The 24,070-nt window shown below is 41.8% G+C and overlaps 1 protein-coding gene across 1 annotated transcript in view; it reads right to left on the bottom strand.

Moving 5' to 3' along the window:
- The window catches only part of SORCS3 (sortilin related VPS10 domain containing receptor 3), a 263,400-nt gene that overhangs the window by 34,728 nt on the left and 204,602 nt on the right, over nucleotides 1–24,070 (bottom strand). The window contains exons 9-15 of the mRNA XM_030241406.2: nucleotides 23,644–23,823; nucleotides 21,715–21,861; nucleotides 21,176–21,278; nucleotides 18,759–18,835; nucleotides 18,562–18,653; nucleotides 15,633–15,740; nucleotides 130–247 (exon numbers count right to left, since the gene is read on the bottom strand). Of these exons, the coding sequence (XP_030097266.2) occupies nucleotides 130–247; nucleotides 15,633–15,740; nucleotides 18,562–18,653; nucleotides 18,759–18,835; nucleotides 21,176–21,278; nucleotides 21,715–21,861; nucleotides 23,644–23,823 (825 nt within the window). The remainder of the gene's footprint in view (nucleotides 1–129; nucleotides 248–15,632; nucleotides 15,741–18,561; nucleotides 18,654–18,758; nucleotides 18,836–21,175; nucleotides 21,279–21,714; nucleotides 21,862–23,643; nucleotides 23,824–24,070) is intronic.

The raw sequence follows: 24,070 nt of genomic DNA, 5'->3' as shown, positions 1-24,070 counted from the left end.
ATGCACATTCTTCAAGGGATGCAAAAAAAATCCGTATGCTTTGCTGTAAAGAACAACTGCATTCCCACCTGGAAACACAGACCAGGGGAAAAGGAACACCACCAATGCACCCCTGGAGAGTGGGGATACCTGATTGTGCAGATGCCAGGTCTGGTAGTCATCCTTGGTACACCTGCGGCTGAAGAGGGACTTGTAATCCACCTTGACCAGCTGCCACTCAGAACGGAGGCTGAAGTGCCCAAAAACTCTGAGCATGGGAGACAAAAGATAAGAAAGAGTCAGCCAGACTCATACTTCCGTTCAGCCAATACCAGCTCATGAATCTCAGCTGCAGAAACCAATACACAGTGTTGGAGCTTAATGCCAGAAAGAGATATTCAGTCATGAATATTTTCCTGTTCTTACAGCATCCCAGGAGTGTTTAGCCTTTTCCTGACACTTCATACACAGACTGTGTAGGAAGGTCTTCTCCTGACCCTAGCATCCAGCAAAATGGAACCCGAGTCGAATCACACTTATTGCGATCTTTAGAGGATAGTAAATGTTACTTTTTCATTATTCTGAGTCTTTCACTAAACTACATTTTTACCTAAGCCACTTACATGATTAAAAGTTTTGTTCTAATTATTCCAGACTAACCAAGAAAGAGGGAGAAAGACAAGATTTACAAATTTTCCTGTGAAATCAAAAGAGAAGCAGAAAACAAGACTTCTCCACACTGACTGCAATTCACATCCTGCTGTGTCCCTGGTGTGCTGCCATTATTTATTCTAGTTGATCTTGGTTTACACTGTAATCATACTGAGTTGTTGGCTTTGCTCTCCACTCACTCCTTCTCTAGTCTGCACCAAAATTGCTCTTCATTTTGCTGTTCTCCTTTAAACAACAACCACCCAGGAATCAATCATGCTCTCCCCTGGAGACCTGTCTCAGCTCATGGGGATCAGGGAGACATCGGTGGGTGGGCAAGATCTGAGAGTATGAAGTGGTGGGTTTGCTGTGGACACCTGTCTATATCCAAGTTCTGCCTCACAAAGGAGCTCAACTAAGCTGAGAAGCAGGAAGGGTACCATACAAGGAGACCCTGTGTGCTGTCATGAACAAGTGGCTCAGGTTACGAGTGAGCAAGTGAGGAAGCACTCGTCTGGAAAAATGGATTTATAAGGTAGATTGTTGCTGGCTGTCCAGAACCATTCTTAGTGTAGTCCCAATTGCAGGGTATCAGTGATGGGAAACACCATGGCATTCAAGCCATGCTACAGGACAAGCTGCAGTTCCTGTTCCTCAGCACAGAAGGCACACCCTGGACCAAGATAAACCCACAGAAACCAAAGCAGTATGGAGTGCCAGAGCACTGGGAGCAGGAGGGAGAAGGGAGGAATGGGAAGGAGCATGGTGGGGGGATGCAGAAAGCCTCCAAAACTGTACTCAGTAGGAATTCTAACTGCAGTTCCCCTCTCCACTTTTCCTTGCCACTGGGTATGTTCCATGTATTTCAGCACATACAACCTTGTTTGTACTGTGTGAATGAAACATCAGTCCCTGCAAAACAGCAATGCAGCAAGCAGAAATCTTTCAGACCAGCAGATTTACACCAGTATAGGATTTGTTGCTTATTACATGGAAAACACAGCAAAAGGAAGAGGGAACATGACCAAGGACAAATACTGGCATAAACCCAGAAGAGGACAGGGCTGGAGAAATCCAACACTTGGCAAATAAATGCATCTAAAATTAACATCTTGCTCCTCAGATTGTTCCTTAGCTAACTGTCCATCAGGAGAGCAAAGGGTTTCTTTGTGGTTTACAAAACCCACCAGAATTACTTGATTTTAAAATCTATTTTCAAAAGATTTTAAACAATTCCTTCTGCCATGAAAATTAATGAAAAAACCCAAGGCTTTCTAAGAGAAAGGCAACGTATTAGCATTCCAAAAGCACAGAACATCAGATACTCTTAAATTAAATTATTTCAAAGAAGATCTTTGTGTATAATTGCTATAATTTAGATGGAAACAATACTACACTAAATGGAATTAGAGGAGTGTTAACAGAGGTTTTCTTCTGCACTGCAGAAATGGTTCTGGGTCAGCTGATTCCTAAAGCAGTAACTTTTCTAACCACCCTCCCCTTCCTAATAAAAAGCTCATTAATGCTAATCAATCACCATGGAAGAGACTTCTGAGATAAGAGCAGCAGAGAAGCCACTGAGCATCTGCACCCTCTGAGACCTGCTCACCAATGCCAAATGCCACCAACACCATGGCTTCACTGGCCAACGCCATGAACGTCGTGTGACAGCTCAAGATGAATTTGCTGTGCATTTGAAACTTCCATCAGTTTCTATAAGCACATACACGGAATGGAGGAGAGTGCTATGTGATCTGCGGGGTTCCAAGGTTCTATCAAGCTGCTTTCCTTGCAAAGTGGTGAGAGTCTTCATTGTTTGTGAAGTTTAAAAAGAGCTAAACAATAACAGGACACAAACCCCGATGGAACAAAACCAGGTGTTGCAGCTGAGCTCCACTTTCTTGGTTTTATGAATGACATAACTGGATGTTTAGCCCAGAGTGGCCAAGGTGCAAGCACAGGACCTCTCCCACCATATCTGTTTTGAGGTGGCCAGATCCAATAGAGACTTGGGCAGACAGCAAAGAGCTACAACATTTTAAAACTCAGCTATCAATAAATGCTTGGCACTAAATGCTCCAGTTCCTACATATTGGTTTCTATATCATGAGCAAAGAAACAAAACCAGTTCCAAGGAAAGAGATGCAAAAAGAGATTGGTGGAGCCTTATTTTTGCCTATTCAACTGGTGAGTCCTCACATCACTTTGAAGATCATTCCATTTATCTGATTCCCATGTGCCTTCATTTCCCATTTACTTTGGTCACTAAATAAGGCAGGTGGATTTTTTTTTTAATAAACATAGCTAAACTATCAAGATAATACAGGGAGAAAGGAAATGAGGTACTATAAATTTTGCCACAATAACTTTGCTTACCGTGGTCTAACTGAAAGCTCTTAATTGCTTGTTGCAAGCATAGAAAATGAGAGCTGGGTTTTCAAGGTCCAGCTTTGAGAAGCCAACAAAGAAGGTATACTTTGATTCTTCTATATAAGCAGTCTGATGTGGAAGTCCTTGAGAAGCAATAAATACAAGAGCCCAGATGGTATTTAGATGGAGTCGGTTTTATGACTAAGCTCAATTTTATAAAGGTTCTCCAACCTAAGACACAGAATGGTAATTCACTGGCTTTAGACTGCATATTTTTGTTCTATCGCTCTGAGTAAACAGTTACAACTCCACAAAAAATCTTAGCTAATAGGACAGCATCTTCTCAACTGGCTCTATGCATAGCTGACAGTGAAATCATTGTTAAGAAAACAGAAAATGCTTCCCAATCCTTTCTCTGGAGAAACAAGGCAAGGCTTTTATTGCCAGGGCTGGATGTCATTAATTTGCAGAAAACTATTAGAAACATGGAAATCAATTCTGAAATGCTTACAGTTTCATGACAGAGTCATTTTAGAAATGATCATTGCTAATGTTGCTATAATTATATCTTTCATTAATTTTTTTAATACACAGTAGCTTACAAATGCAGTGTACACTGCCTGGATAACCTTGTACAGGAGCTCTTTAAAAGGCTTTTTACATGTATGCAATGTTCTCTTTGCTTTTGTCTTATGATTCTTTGTATTGTTGATAGCTGTGCTTTTTATGTAATTCAATACTGCTCATTCCTGCCAGGTCAAGAGAATGAATTGAGGGTCACAAGATAACAACTCACCTGCCTCTGGTCCATAGATTCAATCCCTGTCCCTGCTCATGGTGTGAGAAACAGACCTCCTCAAGTAACAGGTCCCACAGGAAAGGCATCAGCACTATCCATGTGGATCTATCCCTGCTGGCAGTTTCAGATGAGCTGCCCAGCCAGGTATTAAAATGTAAATCCTCCTGCCTAAATCAAGTATTCTTCTATCATTTCTGAAGTAGACTGGTAGGACAGCATATGGAGCAAGCAAGCACTGAAGCTGCCTGTACTTGGCTGGTCTGGTCTGGGTAAAGATGGAAGATTTTCCCTTCACCAGCCCTCCCAGCTCCTTTGTGTGTGACACCTGCTGACCTCAGATGTGCCCAGAACTGAGACTGGAGATGCCAAAGAAGGAAGAAGCTGATAACACCTAACTTCAGAAGTACCCTCCTTGCTGAGGCAGTTTTCCTTCACTGGACATCCACAAGGTGAGAGACATGAAAATCTTGGGTGGCTTTTCCCTTCTCTCAGTGTTCCTCTGAAGCCAGATTTTAACAAGATTAGGCCCCACAGAGTAGACTGTAAGCCTTTTAAATAACTAAAAGGATATAATATATTTAGTAGACAGCATCTTTTGAGATGAACTACAGAAGCAGATGGATGGATCAACAGAAAGTAAAGCCAGAACTACAGAAAGAGAGCCAAACATATACTTTAATTGATATTTCTGTGAGAAAAGCTAATTGCCGTGTCATCATAAATAGACTGTTTCATTTGTAAAAGCCTGAAACCAACCTTGATTTTTATTTCCTTTTATTTAAAAGAAAAATGCTTGCAGAGGAAGTGCCTTAGCAAGCAAAAATTCCCCAATAGTAAAATCACCCAAAGTAGTGACTACTTCAGCTGACCTAAAGCTGTGCTTTTGTTTAGAAAGGAAGAAAATCAAGTAAAATCACTATCTGATTTCAGTTAAAATCCTTCTTTATTTACATCTGTGCATCTAACAGGAAGTGCCAGAAGTAAATATTTAATGGGCAAGAAATGCTATGAAACACAATCTGGAAGAATCACCTCCTGGCAGGAAAACAAGCATGTGTTGGTCTGAGTTTGGGGTTGTTTTTTGATTGTTTTGTTTGTTTGTTTGTGGTTTTGTTTGTTTTGTTTTTATGGGGGTTTCTTTAGTTCTCTTTTTTTTTTTTATTATTTTTCTAGTCCCTGGAGAGGAAGCTCTTCTATCACTGAAGCCAGGGGGAATCTCAGATCTGAAGCAGTGAGTAGGTAATTCAGCACAACTGAAGGTGCTCATTCTCATTCTGATGTCCAGCAGAGGAGCACATGTTGCTACTGCTGCACTCTTAACAGATATTGTCTCACTCATAATTGCCTTGATTCCTTTGGGATTTTTTTCCCCACAAGCCAGGCTACCCTAGTCCCCCATTTCCTGGGAAATGGTGAGCCTATGCTAGAGTTGCTGGCTCAGTGAACACTTACAGAATGATTTGGTACATAGATGTACCTCCTTAACTTGTTGATATTTATAGCTTTTGAGTCAATGAAAGAAAATCCCTCTTCACACAAAGAAGAGGGCCTGGTATGAAATCTGGATCTGAATCAGTCTCTGTGTAAGGAAGGAGCAGTAAAGTGAGACAAACTCCTGCATGAAGGCTGAGCTGGCTGGGCCAAAACCACACAAACAGCAATGGAACAGTTGCAAGTTGTGCTGGTGGGACCAGATTTTATGAATAGATGAACTATCTCTCCATGAATTAAACATAAATCATGACTTTAGAGAAAACCAAATGGGCTGTGTAATCTCCCATTTTTTTAAATTAGGATTTAGATGGAATTAACATTAAAGGAGGTCACTAGTTACAAAGAAATTGGATAGAAAGGGAAGGAGACAAGGAAGTAGAACTTAATTGACAGCACAAATCAGCAGTTAGGGAGAGCAGGAGAGGAAGAGTTAAACTGTCTCATGCCTAGCAAGATGATGCAGGGAGTAAGAGACTGGAAACAAAGGAAACATAAAAAATGAATGACACTAGAAAGGCAGGCAACTGCCAACAAAAAACATTGTTTAATTTATTTCCTGAACAATAAATATAGTTTCTAAAAGCCTCTTTGGAGCTTTTAATTTAGTTGCTTTTGGCTGACCTGTCAACTAGGAACAGTAGCCTGAGGGCAATGGGTGATGACTCAGGGCTGCTGTACTTCTGTCTGTGGACCAAAATAAAGTAAGAAAAACAGTTGTTGGGTTTTTTTTTTCTAGAAAGAAGAGATGCATTTTCTTCCAAATAAAACATATCATCTATTTGGATCTAGATTTTCAGTGGTGCAACTTAGTTTAATTTAGACCATTAAAATAGCCCCTCTCAGGTGTAAGGCCTTCCAGTGATACTACTCAGAAGGAGATAAAACAACAGCAGTGTAACTATCATGAATGGACCAACACCAGACAGCAGCTTGCATCAGGACAAATTTGTTCAAGAAAATCTTGGTCTGTATTATATTTCCCAAGGAGAAGGGTCGCACAAGAATTTCAGAGAATTTCTCCTGCAAATTAAATCTGAGGGATATGGTTCATTTCCACTGAAACTGAATGCCATGACATCAAGGTGGCCCACAAGAAAGAAATTCAAAGTGTTGTTCACCAACAATCCATACTGAACTGGTCATGAAAAGCTGCACCACTACCAGATTTCAGGTCAGGAGAGAGAGAGGAGATGGAGCAGGCAAAGAGTTTCTGGGAATTACAGATCAAAACCAAAACTTTGCAATAAAAATCCTACAGAACAATCATGGCAGATCCTTTCCCTCAGCTTTGGAAAACAGTCCTGGTATTATTCATCAGCTCAATGGGCACTTCCTTTATAGTGCTAGCAGAAGAGGAAAACCATTGCAAATGACATGGTGCAGCATGATCTTCTAGTTAGCAAGTAATGCCAAGTGCAATTAGTAAGTAATCTGCAGAACTGTAATTACAAAGCAGCCCTACAGTCTGGACTCAATTTCCCCTTTAGCTGCACACACACTGCATAAGGCAATGGGGGAGACAAGGATTTTTGTTATTATTTTTTCAAATAGGAAGTGCTATCAAAATAAGAACTTCCTGAATGACAAACCAAACCTTTTGAAATTTGGTCTCTAAAAAATTTATTACCAATGTTCTTAAACAACTTTACATGACAATTGCTTCAAAAGAAATCCCAGCAACATGAAAGAGAGCATGAGACACCTAGGAAGGGGGATGGGAAAGCATATTAATTTTTAATACTGTTTTTCAGAAGAGTTCTTTCTCCTCTTCGAAGCACTCATAAAAGACAGCCAGTTTCTGACAGCCTTGAAACCTGAAGATGCTGCCACTCTCTTCTAGAAAATATAATGGCAGCTTCCAGCAATCATCTCCTCATGGGTCTGTGGTCTCAGTAGAGGCAGGTGCTGCTGCTTTGACAGAAGCCAGTTAACACAACACATCCAGTAATTTCAATCTTTCCTCCTATGAATCAGCAGATTTCCAACCAGAATTGTCCAACAGAAATGTGGAAGCCATTCCTTAGAATATGTAGGCTCCAAATGCATGTGACAGGTGAAGCACAGGGACAAGCTATGCCTGGATATCAGAGAAGAAGGCTCAAAGAGGAAGCTCTGGAGAGCTGCTTTCCAACACTCATTCAGTTCAGTGATCAAAATCTGTCAGACTGAACTCTGCAGCCAACCCAACACTGAGCCTTCAAGCTCCCAAAAAAGTTGGTGTGCTGTGCCACCCTTTTCCTTGAGCAGGATCAGGGAGAGATTCAGCTGGGAAGGTGCAAAGGCAACGTAGGTTCTCAGTCCCCTGAGGGTTGGTGTGATCAGAGCACCCGAATATTTCACATCTTGCTCTCACAAAAAGGTGAAAGACTCAGGAATGTCTCTGTGCACAGCATCCTGCCCCTTCCTATGCACCCTCCATCAGGCCTGGGTGCTTCATACAGCCCCTGTGCTGTCCACCTGCCAGCTGGTGGACAGGGCCAAGATCCCTATGTCCTTACTAGCACAGGAAACAAAGCACATGAACTTCTAGACGAGAATATCTGGATGGTATTGCCATCAGGCAAAACTTGCCCTTTTATCTAGGGAAAATAAATCATCTATCAGCTGCTTCTTGTGGCTCCTTCTGCAAGGGCTTCTTTCTTTTGTTCACTTCAGCAAATTCCAGTCTTAAGCGAACATATCTTTCTCTAGTCCTCCTCCCTGCACGTGCTCACCTCCTCTCCATCCCCCTTGTCTGAGCATTATAGATATGACTGAGCATCTCCCACCCCCGAGGAAACGGGAAGAGTCTGCACAGTGGGATTCCCATCTGGGACTCTGAAGACCTGCATTACTGCCAAGCTCTCCCAATGACAGCCTGATGAGTGCCTGACCATGGGCATGTCCTTTGTTCTCCCTCAACTTCCCTACTGGCAAAATACAGCTGATGATGTTGACTGTTTTAGCATAATATTTCATCTAGTGTCCATAAATAGCACTTGACTCCAGTGACAGTAATGCTTGCCCCAGAAAGTCAAAGATGGACAATACGTGCCACAGAGCACGACGCCTTCTCCATGTGTTATGGCTTCTGCCAGGAATATTCCAGGTACATGGTGCAACTGCTGGGAACTGGTCTTGGGTCACAGACATCCTTTTCCTAAAGCCAAATAAATCACACGGTGCTGTCTGAGAAAGATTACTCTAAGCAGATGTTCTCATCACCTGATTTGTCTTTCAGGTGCCACAGAAAGACCTCAGCTCACTCTGCAAGTATTAACAATGCAATCAATATTGTGCTGCTTGTGGACTGTTTAGGTGAAGTCATGCAGAGATCCAAAGGCTAAAAAACAGAATACTCCTCTGCCAGAGAGGGAGATGGGAGGAGGAAGTGACACTGATTAATCTTGGGGTCGTTAATAATGTTTTTAAGTCTTGCAAACAAAGATAATGATATGTGCAATCAACTTTCTTACTCCAGGGTATAAACTGATCATCTGCTAGGATAAAATGGGAATTCCTATAACACACATTTTCTTGTCCATTGTAAAGTCACTTGATGCCATTAGCAGATTGATCATTTTCTCACAAAGTCCAAGCTATTCATTACTTCTAGAAGGTTTTGAAATTAGATCAGATGATACAGGAATGCAGCTCACTATGGCAAATGCCAATATCCTCTCAATCATTTTGGTTTTTAATAATTGTACTTGGAATTTTTGTTCTCAGATCAAGTTCCAAATTTTACTTTTTTTTTTCTGTGTGCAGTCATTATTTTAACAGATTCATTTTAATTTCATGGATTCTATTATGAAGAGTCCTTATTTAGGTTTGTGCACTGCAGTCTGCTCAGTCCCCTGAGAGAGGACAGAGAAACTGAACTCACAAGGACACATCAGAGCCTTGCAGGAAAATCCATAGCCAATAACAATGCCAGTTGCACCACAAACAAATATTGCACTGAACAGAAGAAAAAAAGAAAAACTGAAAAGTGAGATAAAACAACAGTAGGGACAACAATTAAAATCTTTTGGTACAATCTTTTGCATGGGTATCTAATGGTACCCATGCAATTTGGATAAACCAGGCTTTGAAATCTTCTCTCTGATCTTTAAAAAGTCCACAGTTCTGGGAGCTCTGAGAGAATGCATGGGCTGGATGGACAGCCTTGGTTCCCAGAGGAAGTGAAGGTAAATAAGGAAAGGAGAAAGTTCAGAATCTTTCAGCAGGACAGCTCCCTGTCTCATTTTCTGCACTAGAAGCTGCAGGTTTGATTTAGCCTTCTAGATAACTCTGGTGAAATCTTTCTTCCAGATTCCCTCTTTGCCAAATTTCTGTGTGGCTCAGCAGCAAAGTTGCAGAAGATCTACGGTTTTTTCAGGCAGTTTCTTCCTCTTTTTTCTCACAGAGTGAAGTAAAAAGAGGCCAGACATGTCAGGAAAGTTTGAAGGCACCTGGGGGCCATGGGAATTGAGGAACACTAACTCTTTTCTTCATGCATGTTGTATGAGACCCTCAATTCCTTCTAGGAAAAACAACCTCATGGTGTTTTGCCATCCACTCATACTGTCTCTCAATTGCTGAGGTTGCTAAGCACAAGTGTTGGCTGTGGAGGGCAAAGCCTGGCACCAGGGGGAGAACACAAGCTCCTCTGACCCCATGCCAGCAAAGGCACTATTGTCTATCACTGGTTTCACCTCAGTTTTTCTCAGTACACTCACTCAGAGGTGGCAGACCCATGGCTCCCTACCCTAGGCAAAGGGGCAGAATGCTTCAAGGACACTGTGTCAGCTTAAGTAATTTTTTGTTCCTGTTTTAGCTTTTAATGTAACAGCAAGACTTGAACAAAAGGCAGCGGATGTTGCCTTGCTTGAAGAGAAAAGATGATAATCAGCTTATCAGAAAAAGACAGGAAAATTACTCCTGGCTCCCATGTAACTTTGAACTCAGTGGGAGCTTGGACCTGGGAGCTGTTGTTCCTTTTCTCATCCTCATTTTGCTGAATCTCTGCTGATTGTGAATCAGAATCTGCCCACATTGCCTTCACACCTGTATCTACTTTACTGATGTCTCCCACAGGCCAGTCAGGTCTTCAGAATAAGAGTAACTCATGGAACTTCTGGCCACAGGATAAGGTGACTGCTAAAAATCTTTTCAAAGTATTTAGAGGGAAAACTCTCAAAAATAGGAAAACTCATTAATATCTTAGAAATACAAAGAATACCGTGTTTGGCCAAGAAAGTTCCTTATTTGTTGATCTCTATGCGAGAAGTATATAAGGTGATAATATTTTAACTATAATTTAGTATAGTGCATATAGTTTTAGCATCCTGTACTTACCACTGTTGGAAGATGGAACTGAAATAGAGGGACTTCTGGACTGACACAGTGTGGCCTGTGCTCTTAATATTTTCATTCTCACCTCAAGCCTCCCCTGGCACCCATCTCAATCTCTCAATTACTTATTCATTCTTCCTCACTCTTCTGCCACCCAGTGATGGATTGCCAGTAATTTTATGGGTCTCTTGGAAAGAAAGAATTATTCCCACTTCATCTCTGGTGAAGCTGCATGGCCACATAAACAAGAAGGTGTTGGAAAGGGCCAGGACACATACCCTATTCATTTACAACCAGGAACATTTCCTAACACACATAGCCAAGGGCAGCAGCCACAGCAGTGTTGACAGACCAACTTTCAGTTCACTGCAAATATTAATGCTCAATTATGCATACACACATATATAGAGATCATTAAGTTCACATGCATAGAACTACATAGAAATTTATATACACACGTGGGTGTGTCTACATAAATATTTATTTATCAGTATGGAGAAACTTAATGATCCCCATCTGTAAATGAGTGTCTACACACATACACATATAATGAGTCTACTAAAATGATGCAGGGCTGTGAAGCAAAAAGGTTGTTCCTCTTAATATAGGTTTGGAGAGATGCTTAGCACAGGAGATCAAGTGGCAGGGGTAATAATTATGAGTCAGAGCTGGCACAACATAAAGCCCTTCTCTGGACCCATCTTGTCTCTGATTTGAATGGTAAAAACTAGTTTGGATACATTATCGTGTGATTCCTTTCCCCTGTTGGACAACCTCAGACAAGTAACACACTGTGCCTCTGGCTTGTCAATCCAGAAATGTTAGATCTGACCCATCAGAACAGGACATCATTAAAAGATACACTAGTTAACAGTGAGGGGTACAGCACAGAACTTAGAAACCTGTAGATTTCAAAAAGGCTAGTGCATTCTAGGCATTCATCTGAGAACATGTCTAAGCCACCACCCTTCTGCATTTATTTTCCTAAAGGACCCTGTGTGTTCTGCAGCCTTTTCCCCATACCTGCACCAAGCACCAGAATGTGCTTTGGTACAAAGCTCTACACTAAAGGAGCTGAACTGACTCTCCTGTCAGATGAGAGAAGAGTCAAAGTAACAACAAAAGGAACTGCAGAAGATGATCAGCCAGGACTGGAGGAAGGACTGTGGATTTACTTTGGTTAGGCAGAATTCAAGGCAGACCAGCTCACACAGTCTCATGATACTTCCCTGTACATCTCAAAACCGTGTTCTTAACTGAGCCCACCTACCTTGCAAACAATTAATTCTTGCACCATTATAGCCATACAAAATTACAAAATCATAGAATCATTTGTGTTGGAACAGACCTCTGCAAGACATCCTGTGCAACACCCCACTAAAAGCAGCACCCAGTTCAGAATAGATATCTTAGATATTCAGAATCACATAAAGCCCCTTCATGGTAACCGATGTTACCATACTGAAAAGTTTTTTAGGACTGTTCAGGACAAGCATGCACAGCACGAAGCACAGAGGATTCAAAAAGCTTAGGATGCTCATACAATAAAGACAGACCTGGAAAAAGCTCACTTAATAGCTATGAAGTGGGACAAAATTGTGTGCTAAAAGGGTTGCTCCTTTCAACAGCCCAGAGAGGCTCTCACAGCATGTGGCACAAAATGAAGGTTGGGAAAGTAATTCTACTGATATATTGATTTTAATAAAATAGTATCATGAAAATATTGTTAATAATGCAATATTTTAATATTAGTTGGAGTATAATGGCTATGTATACACATTCCCCTCAGAATATTATTTTTTTAAATGGGTGAACACAGAACACTTTGACGCTAATCTATGGTAGAAATTTTTTCTAACAGGAATCAGCTGAGACCACTAGATGAAGCATTCTGCATTTTCAGGGATGAGAGCCAAACTTTTAAAAGCCACTAACCTACCCAGTTTGGCAGCAGACAAATATGACCACAGCCTTTGTTCTTCTGCCTCAGTGTTGCTTCAAGTCTAAGAGCTCCCTCTGACCCCATGACCAGTTTGGGATGCAAATCCCAGACTATTGTGCTCCTCTCGTTGGGGTTTCTACCCACAAACACAAATTCCATGTACCTCCAAACCACCATGTGTAATCTTGGTTCAGGGGTGGCAAGTAGCAATAGAAATACATTGATTTCTTCTCAGCCAAAGCTTACACAAGCTCAGCCTCACCCTACACTGCCCTTATAGATGAAATCATTAAAATTCTCATTGGGAACCTAAGTGTTCTGTATAGAAATGGTTTGCATACAGCAATAGGCTCTTTCCTCCTCAGTTTCTTTTCATGCCGTGGATAGAAATTTCTCAAAACATTCATTGAAAGTGTCATGTGAAATTTCCTTGTGTGGCTTTTACAGACTATTTAGAATGGTTTTCAAAACTGCTAATGATGACAGTAATAATAAAGATAACAACAATAACAATAGCAATGGCAATAATAATGGTATTATGCCTACAAAGATTTCCAAAGAAAAAGTTCTCAACAAACCTAATACACAATATTCAGGAAGATAACTCACTTCCTACATTCTCCACCAGAAGACTACAGAGATATAAATAATAATAACCTTAGATTTATAATGCATTTTTCATCTCAAAAGAAAACTGCATTGATTTATAAAGCAAATGGCCTAAATCCACAGCTAATTGCAACTGATTTGCTCCACTGATTTCAATGAAGGTGCTGATGTGCAGATTTATGTGAGCTCACATCTATCTCTCTGCACACGTGTGTGCATGTGTCTGCACGTGTGTGCAGCTGGAAAGTGACACATATTGCATGAAGAATTTCACAGAAAAACACCATATTAAACAACAAAAAGTTACACACTGTCATTGCATTTGCAGAAAAAATGCTCAGAGTGAAGAGAATTGCAGGTTCTAATCTTTAGCTGGGAACTGGCATATGTGTTTTCCCAACAGAATGCTCACAGCAGACTCCTGAAAAGGCTCACAGGTATATCATATGCTGTTCAGTTTTGCTCTTTGCAAAAACAGGGCAATGTTTGCAGATAGCAAGGCAAGAGATGCACAGATATATTCTTCTACAAAACAAGGACCTTGCTTTTTTGAAGAAAAAAAAAAAGAAGAAGAAGAAAAAGTCAAAGCCAAGGCATTGTTTTGGAATAAAGGAAAAGCGAGCAATGCCACCAGAACTGACACCACCTCTACTCTGATAAAATCTCAGTAGCTGTCTGTGAAAGACATAGAGGCTGCCTTGTTTTGCTCCAGCACTGTTTGGGAATAAAGCAGAGGAGTGCTGCTGTGTAAAGCATAACCATAATTACTTAGCCTGTCCCTCCTAAGACAGTTTATCACAGGGAATGTGGATGTGCTACACAGGAGTCGGCAACGCTTTCCTGAGCCCTCCAAGGCTACAGCACCAAACATTTCTTCTGCCATGGCATAGATGGCACAGAAGCCTGTTCAAATGACCATTTGTTAGAAGAGTAAAATATGATGTTCCCCCAGGTCCTCTCTTGCAGCTGAGCTCAACTTCAAGTACAGGCACATGGTCACTTCTGTTTGTGCAAAGCTGACAAAGAGCTGGTTTTGAAAGGCATAACAAAACAAATCACACAACACGGTTGGAATACATTCAAATCAGTAGCAGAAATGTCTAAGACACACAGCTATTACCCTGTTCCAACTTTCTCAGAAACTGATGCCACTCAGTTTCTCACTACCTGTGACACCAGCAATGAGCTCCATTTGCATTTATGCCACAAACATATGCAGATGGACTGAAGAATATGAGAAAATAAACTTGACCTGAATCTCTTTTCTCTTGCAAGCAGTGAAAATGTGCAGGAACTTCAAGTGCAGATGCAGAAAAGCAGATTGACTGAAAGATGAAATTTATAATCAATGTCCTGCCCCTGAACTGGAGTGGTGCAACAGTGTGATCTGATATGATTAGCCAAAGGCACCTCTTCATGCCACTGTAAGTATGCTTCACAGGCATGCCTCAGTCTAAGACATCTTAGCCACCTTGCTTTCTGATGTCTTTCAGAAAGCTGTTTCAGCCAGTTCAAAGACACACAGGTAGGAAGGCATTTCTGAAACCAATGAAGGCAGTGCATCTTGTTCTCACTTTGTTCAGAACCCCAGAGCACAGTGCTCTGATCTGCTTTGTGCAAGAGGTCAGATGACTACTTTAAAATGCCTTTGAACTTAAAAACTTCCCTTTCCTGGTTGTTAAACTCAAATCCTGTCCTGTTCTTGGGCCAACATCACTCCACTGGTTCTACCAGCCTTACCCAGTGCTTTAGCACTCCTGGAAGGAGGAAGGTCCCAGCATCATCAGTGCCAGCCCAGGCTCTTCCTTCCATGGGACAGGTGAGCAATTCTACACCCCAGAACATGAAGGTTATTCTATGCTCAGCTCTGCATATGCACAATGAGAACACTTTTAACCTGAGCTAAAACTGGATATACAGCCCACAATGCAAGCAACAAGTAAGTATATTCATACTTACCAGTAATCTCAAAAGACAGTCATGTTGCACAACTGGAGCAAGCACAGAACTGGCATGAGGTACAGCCATACAGATCTCTGACTTCTGAAGAGCACTGCCATCCCTGGGCCTCCAGATCCAAGGAATGCAATCTTAGCAGTAATCATGAGAAAGGACCTCTGGTTGTCACTAGATGCAACCTGACCAAGGTTACACCACTCTCCAGAGAATTAGACCTGTCTACTGCTCTATGTAGACTCCCAGGATACAGCTTGGGACCATCTCTCCTTGCTATAGCCCCTATCACTGCTAGAAAGAGCTTGGCTCCATCATCTATTTGCCACACGATGCAAGAACATGTCAACCAGGCCTGTGGCCATCAGCAAAACCCACAAAACAGCACCATGCCTTCATGAAACACTGCGTGTGCAGCTACACGATGCTGCACTGCACATCATGAGGTTACCATGAACTTGGGGATCTCCATGCACCCCTTGTGCCATCACAATTCAAAACTGAAGCTGCTATACTTACGTCATTATCTGGGTCTCTATGCCAGGGTCTACAAGGGATCCATCCACAAAAAGTGGTGTTGATGTGAAACTGTATTTAGTCCAGGATCTTCCCTCATCAAAACTCACCCTGGGATAGAAGCAGACAACATTTATACATATAAAAAGACCTACTCTAGAGCAAATGTAGCAATTAAATATTGGCTAAGGTCTGCAAGCTCCAGCAGCTGGATTTACAGACAAGCACCAATCTTTGCCATTTCCCAGCCCACAAAATTCGTTCTCCTGATGTACTTTGAAAGATGAAAGCTTTAGAAAGGATAAACACTGGCAATAAGTGCATGTATATATTTTATACAGCTGTACCTCAGACCTCAAGGGATCAAGAGGCTTTGCCAAGACCTGTTTCTGGGTCTGGAATGACACCTGGCATGAAGCACCCCTCAGAGCATAAGCAACCCTGGCCTGAATGCATGAAAATTGCTTTCACCACCACAAGACATTTTGACCCATCCCTGTATCAATGCCATATAGTGTTAGCTACAATCTCTCTAGCCCTATGAGTACTTAAAGGCAAATTTAGCTTATTAGTGGGAGTGAGGAGTGTTGAATGTGTGTGCATATACAGACATCTGAGCACCTGGATCTGTCTGGGAGGCTCTTGGTGGACACTGAATCCCCCCTGCTCCAAGCAGGTAGGACAATATCTGACACACTGCTAAAGGACCAGGAGGCCACTGTAGTGTGTATGAAAACATGGGTTACACAAACCTCAGATCTCTGGTGTGGAAAGCCAAGACTGGCAGTCACCATTCCCTAAATCTCTGCCCCTCGTGTCACTTAACAAGACACCTTCACCTGTCTCAGAATACACCTGTGCAAGAATAGGAAGTTAACTTTATACCTAAGACAGAACTCTGGGAGCACAACAGCACACAGAAAGATTATCTGCCCTAAATCTATTTATTTAAATGTATGTATCTTCCCATACACCTGTGCATTTGTATGCGTTCTGCTTGCATGCTTATCTCTCCAAATAGCATTTCAACTTCTGGGGAACAGCATGCTTCATTAGCTTAGCTAAAGTTCTCTCAGCTTTTCAATTATCCGCCCCTCTTTTCTCCAGCATGAAACTTATTGTACAATGTCTCAGCCTGAGAACTAATAGATTTACATGTACCCTTTAATCTATTCCACTCTTGCCCATAAAACAGGTGCCTACTGAAGCAATCTGAAGCAAATTCCAAAGCCCCTAAGGGTACAATTTTGAAGGAAACCGGTTGGAGCTTATTGATAACAAATCTAAATCACTATTCATTTAATAGAGTGGGTGGGGCACTCAGAACTGCACACACCATTTCAGGAGACATTGGAAAGGAGAGCATCTGAAATGAACCTCTGCAAACAAAGGTGAACTGAGCTGTCAGCTCCTATGAAAAGTCAACCTGGGACCAAACCTTTCCCAATATGTACAGGCACTTGTACTAACAGGTTTTTGATGCCTGAAGAGTCTTCACAATTAAAGACACAATTAAAACAGTAACACCTGGCTTGAATAACACAGTAACTAATGGTTAATACTTGACTTGCAGCTTTTTCCATAAGGGGCTCACCTTTCACTCTTCCAGAGATCAACTTACTGCAGTCTGATGCACCCACTGCTAGTGACACCCACCCTTGGCTAACACAAACTTCTCCTTCCTTGACTCATCCTTGGTTTGGTCTGAAGACTGGGACATGGTCCTGATGTCCTCTTTCCTGAGAGCCTTTAATTATAGCCATGACAACTGAGTTACCCATCGGAGGCTTCAAGTCACACTCCAACACATTCACACCACAGACTGGAGTCTGCAGCTCACCCTAAGGAGTCTGCTCTGTTACTGCTCTCCTCTGTGTGTCCAGTTATGGAGCCAATACTTCCCGTGGTTAACAGTCTACTATCACACCGTGACTAAAGCAGTAATTTCTTTGCTCCAGGTGGCAACAAAATGGGCTCAAATGCAATATATTCAAACTTTTCTAAAAATCTATGTTGCATTCATCCCAGAGTTTTCTGTCAGGTCAGAAACATTAAGTCCAGAAGCTTTTTATATTGAAAAAGTAGCTGTTAATGTTTTCAAAGTACATCTCCAGAACATGAGCTTGTAAATGGGTGAAGTTAACCTGTCTTGAGTCAACCAGTCTTGGAATGACTGCAATTTCACTGGAAGATTTTGTGCAATAATGACTCAGGTAGAGGAGACCTTAACACCTCATCACTGCTGCCAAACACCATTGCTTCCTCTTTCTGTTTGACTGAAGACCACACTTCCTGTTCTGCATGCAAAGTAATAGACATGTGCTTAGTTATGAATTTCAGGATGTGTAACTGGTGCTGGAGTCAGAGGGGCAAGAGCTAAGAAGAGGATAACTTTGAATGCTATCTTCAGTGCTTAGGCTGTTATAACCCATTTATAACAAAACAGTGTCTTCAACTGAGAAATCATTTTGCCCTATTTCACTTCCAGCTCCAATCAGTTGCCACCACAGTGTCTCTGGAAACTGATAGTCAAATGCTAGAGGGGTTAGCAACATATCTCTGTTGTCCTTATCTACACCTACTGCCCTCTCCTCTCCCTCCCTTTATCTGTCTTACCAGATTAATGTTAAATTCTGTAAACAAAATATAGAAATGAGAGACACATCCTCTCAGAAATACCTGAAGCCCAAAGGATGACTTAGTATATGTGTGTCTGTAGGAAAGAAACCCCACCTGGGGGCTTAGTGCAAAGAGCAATTCATAACATTGGTGATTTTGGTGATTATGTATGGAGCCATTACATTTATAAAATGGGGCATTAATCATTATATTCATCAATAAAACCAAAATGGGGGTAAAGAATAGATATGTATGACTTCACCTGCTCATTTTATAGACACTGGCAGCCTCTCAAAGTAACAAGCTTCCTTACCACATGTGCCGGATGGGCACTGACGTGTGTTTCATGGCCACTAGTGCCCCTCCCCAGTCCAGAAACCAAACGTTGTATTCCTCCTCAAAGATCTGCAAACAAAGGAAGTACTGCATGAGTGCTCCACTCCCCTGGGAAGTGAAGAGTCAGAAGAATAGCAAAAGGCTCTGTGCTCTCCTTTGCTGTGCAAAACATACCTGTCTCCAGGAATTGCCACCATCAGAAGAGATGAACATGCCAACCTCCGTGTAGGAAAGTTCAGAGCCAATATTGCCTGCAACACAAGTGTCACACATTCCTCTGTGGATGAACACACTAATGAAAATGTTAATTAAATTTCTGACATTTAATGTTGGAAAATTAGAAATTAAAATTGGTTGACACTCTCCTGTTACTATCACAGAATTCAACTAACCATGTTATTGTGTCACTGCTATTTCAAAAGCGTTCTGGCTCTGGGAGGCAGCACAACTCAAGAAGGTGTTTTCATCAGTGCTCAGGATATAGGGAATATCATACTGTCCACCTACCTAATTTTTTTCCCTGACACCAGCAAGAGTAACCAACTGTTTTAGATGAGTCTGTGAGGAAAACCTGATGTGGGCAACCATACAGAAGGTCAGTCTATAGAGACATCCACGTTCAAGAAGATAAATCTACTATATCAGCTCAAAGATCTTCTTAGCCCAGTATCTTTTCATGAGTGGAAGCCCTCAAGAATTAGACACTGATTTAAAGGTAGCAGTGTAAGTTTTGTAACATTACATTTTAAACACCAAAATGGAAACTCCAAACTTTAAAACATGGATTTAAAGATGGAGGCAAGGAAAGGGAGTAAAAAGGCAAGAATTTTGTTGTTATCCCTTCATTCTTTCTGTCCAAAGCTGTTCCATTATTTCCTTCATTCACTTCCTCTAGTTTCAGCTGCATGCATTTAAACCTCAGAAAATGTAACTTCCAAACAAGTCGAGAGGATTTAGCAGCTGTACAATTAGATAATAAAAAATAGTTCTTCCATTTGCAGGAATCTAACCTCTGTCCTTTACCAAGTGGTCAAGTTTCCAGTCATTGCTGGAAATGTCTCACTGTAAATGAAGTGTTTGAGCAGCCAACACCTGTGAGAAAAAACTGCAAAGCTTATCCTTGAATGCATTCAGCAACACGGTGAGATGCTCCTGCTGTTGTGAAACTGGTTAGTGGAAACAGATGTGTAAATTCCCAACAGGTAAGGTTTTTTCATCTACAAAGCAGTAAGGCAGAAATTATATTCTGCCTTTTAAAGGTTAATTGTTAGACTGGGAAAGCATTCATCCCATGCACTGGCAGTTTGAAAAGAACCTAATTTACTAACAATTTAGATCAATGCCTAGAATCTCACAATCCTGCTGCCTCTATTTGCTTCCTAAAAGGTTAAAAAAAAAAAGCTTTTGTAATTACAGCATCATGAGTAGGGCTTGTTCCTAAGCATCCATCTAGCAAGTGCAACCTGCCAGGAGTGATGACTCCACTTGGCTATGCATGGGGATATCTGGAGGTTTGAACCAAATTTTCTCACTTCATTTGGCCTGGATCAGTGAACTGGAAATCACACGGCATCTCCCTTGTTGAGATATAAATGTCATGAAGGGAACCCAGTCTCGGGTTCTGCCTTAGTCTGGCAAACACACTGAAGCACAGAAGGACATGGGAATGCAAGTGGTTGGACGAAATAGTGTAAATTCATGCAGACAATATGCTAACTGCCCACACTTGCAGGGCACTGCTATGCTGAACAGGACCAAGGAGATAAACTGAGCCTTAGAAAGAACAGTTAAGCTATTCAGACATATTTGAGTGTAGGTAAGAGGCTCCATTTGAAAAGACAGAGCTGCCTCCATGGCTCAGAGACCAGCTTTCAATAGCACCAGCCATTCAGGAAGCACTTTGTTAGCCCAGCAGCTCCCACAGAGCTGAGGGTGGCTGGTAGCCCCATCCATCCTGTGGATTAATTACAGTGGCTCTGCCAGTGCCACCATGAAGTATTGTAGCAGGCTGTCATTGAAACAGCACAACCTGCCAAAGCACTAGTTTGCAGAACAGCCCACAGTACCAGTGGCCCATGCAGTGTTGATTAAATGCTGCTTGTCTTGCAGCAGTACAGAGTCAAAAGTAGGTGCCATGCACAAGACAGGCACCCAGGAAGCCCAGGCTTTACTTGACAGGCTTTGTGACAACTCTGTGCTTGCTACTGAAAAGGAGGGACATATTGACACTGCTGGGAGTTCAGCCCTTGGGTACTATTCTCTTTCATGGCCCCTGCAGAAAACAGGTAGATATGTCCATCAGTGGTTATAACAACATGAGAGGATCTAGTAATGCCACTGGGTAATGGCGTCCTGAAAGTGTGGGCTTAGATCTGGAAAGGGGTCATTGTAGAACAACAAATACCTGAAATCCTTTTTGAACTTGGGGGCATATGCTTTCTCCTAGCCCAAAGCAAATGGGAGTTAATGTGAATTAGCTTAGCACTTGCTGAAACAGAGCTGAAAGGTTTTACACCAATGGGGAATAACTCATATACTCTCAGGCTCCCAGGGAGGTATGGGTGAGCAGTGAGAAGCACTTATGTTCTTACCTGTGGCCACCAGCAGCCCAGGAGCTGTCTCTTTGCTGGAAATGCTCCCTGAAGTGTACGGATTCTCTGAGAGTTGCAGGCGCAAGTGCAGTGAGCAGAAGGGCTGTTGACAGAAAACAAACAAAAGGCAGAAGCTTTAATATTCATCAAATTAAATATCAGAGGAACCCTTGGTGACTGCACACAAATGCTCTGATCCTTCTGAAAATGACCCCCCACATAGGTCATATGTTCCTTTGATGGATAAGCAGGAACTCTGCACTACAAACAAGCACTTCTGTCCTTGTTTTAACAATAGTCTGACTTAGAGCACTTTTCCCCAGCAACTTTCTTATTCTGACTTGAATTCTATTAAACACATCAAGAAAGATGGTCAGAATTTGCCCTTAAAACTTATGAAGCTATAGATAAATAAATTTACTGAATTCATTTAACACACAGAAAGTCAAGAGAGAAAACGTGGGGAGTTTTGTTAATCTAGTGACTACAATAAGCAGCTCTGAAGGAGTCAGTTGTGCCTTGGAAAATCTGCCACTCACCAGCTGGCAAAGTACAGGATCCCCTCTTAGATCAGTGCTCGGTGCCTGTAGCAAACGCCAGTCTCTGCCCTTGTTGTAGGTAATGAAAGTCTTGATCTGGTCATCCACCTTCCTGTTAGCCAGGAATATGCCTTTGATCCCTGCTACCTAGGAAAAAGGGAGAGAGGTGAAAAAAATACATCGGAAGAACAGGCCAAAAGCAATGTCCATCTGAGCACTCTAAGGAGTGGAGGGTCTCTGTAAAAGCAAGGAAGGCATCTCAGCCAAATCTTAGAATAACAAATGGCACTAAAGGCATATCTTGCAAAGCTGAAAGGTCTTGTGTGGTTTCTCTCTTTGGAAGAAAAAGACAAAAGGATGGCCACAGAGCAAATCCCTAGGAACAGCCCACTTCTGGATTTCATTGAGTTCTTGCAGATAGGCTGATGATAGGCTTGAAGGTGCAGCATGCACCAGGTCACACTTGGGCACTGCAAGCTTGAGGATGGGGTCTGTCCCACTGCCTCCACAGACTGCCAAAATGGGGGAGACAGGAGATCACATCAGAAGCAGTGTGGGATCCTTTTGTGTACCAGAAAAAAAATTAATGCAAAACATGGGAATCCTGAACATGCTGTGACACTGATGTTTTGCAAACTTGATTTCTTCGCTTTCGTTCCACATCCAAATTCTGACAAATCAAGCCAGTTGTTTCAAGTGTTTTGATTTTTGTCAGCAGAACCCATTCCAGCAGAATATGGTCCTGTCAAAACATCCCCAAGAAGATTTCATGTTGAGTCTGGTCTCTGTTGCACAGCTGTTGTCACAGTGAAAGTGAGACAGGAAGAAGAAATTTTCTGCAAATCTGCAACTTCCTGGCAACTGTCAGGATGCAAATCCTTCTACTCTGAAGCCCCTGGACTGATATTAAACTTTAAATGACTCTGTAAAAATTTATTAGCATTTAACAGTGAAAAGTCCATGATATACCACTGGGGAGTACACAGGTTTGCCCAGGAATGTGAGACAATGAATATTAATTTTAGCTGGTCCATCATAGCAAAGAAATATACTTTTTCGGAGGCAGGAAAATATATTTAACTAGGTAAAGAAAAAACATAAACCCTGTCCTTCACACTAATCAATGTGTTATTTGTGAATTTTCCCTTATTGACTTAAACTACCTGGATTTTTATAAACAAATTGATTTTGTTGTTAAATGAGCATTATTCTGGCTGAAATAATAAAATGTTTAGTCATAACCTCTGCTTGCAGCTGCAAGAACCTTCTCTGTGTAACAGTAGTAATCAGCCATTTCTATTAGTATTACTGATTGTTTGTTTGCTGCTGGCAAAGCACTGAGCCCTGCATCTCAGCAGATCTTCCATCCAACAACTAATAACACACCAAAACCAGAATGCTCTGAAGAAACCAGGAACTGGAACTGCTCTGAATGCATTGCTGCTGGCCAAGGCTGACAGGCTTGGAAGAAGCATGAGGATGGAAGATAGTTTGGGGTAGAAGTAATCCATCTGTCATCTCTGGGCAAGTGGCACCTAGAAATTTTTGGTTGTAGTTCACAAACTGTTCAGTGCTCATGAAAGTGCAGTCCAGATTCCCTAACTGTGAGCAGGTGTCTCTAGATGCCCAAGGGGAAAAAAAGGTGTGTTTAGTCTTTCTATGGACATCCACGTTAGGATGAGAAGGATAATGGTTTTCTGTTTTGGAAATGACACATAGCTAACCAGTCATTGACTTGAGCCCAACCAGCTGTTGCAGCCATAGCAGAGTAACTCCATCTATTCCCACATGAGTCAAGTCAGCATCAAAACCAGGAAATGCCTCAGGGCTGATCCTAAAATGAAAATCCTGTGAGGTTGGTAAGAGATTTACACTTGCTTGAACTAGCAGGCCATTGCTGCTTTCTGTAGGGTGACCTTTACTGCATACCTCATAAAGGTCAATGACAATATTCCCCTCCAGTCCTCGGCTGCTTTTCACATTTTCCAAGGCCAGGGTGAAGTAGACCCCTCGGGTGTCGGAGATGTACAGATTGTATGTGTCGTTCTGGTTCCACTCTTGAACAGCTGCAAACACCTGATTCTCATCTGTGCTGATAATATGCATGTCCTGTTAAAAGAAGACAAAAGGCCTGTTACTGAGGATCTCTGTATTTCTTTGCCCTTCAGGACATGTAGTAATTACCATGAATTATGAAAGAATGGAGATGGAGCATGAATTATAGGTATGTTTAACAACTTTCTGTTAGAGCAAGCCAATAAATTACCAGCATTGTGACTTTTCTGCATTTCACTTTTTAAATAATCACCAGCTGGGCGAAGGGTTTTTGCTTTCTTCATTTTTGGTACCTTCAAGG

The sequence above is a fragment of the Serinus canaria genome, chromosome 6 (genome assembly GCF_022539315.1).
Source record: "Serinus canaria isolate serCan28SL12 chromosome 6, serCan2020, whole genome shotgun sequence".
Taxonomy (NCBI): Eukaryota; Metazoa; Chordata; class Aves; order Passeriformes; family Fringillidae; genus Serinus; species Serinus canaria.
This window is presented reverse-complemented; position numbering and strand designations above follow the sequence as displayed.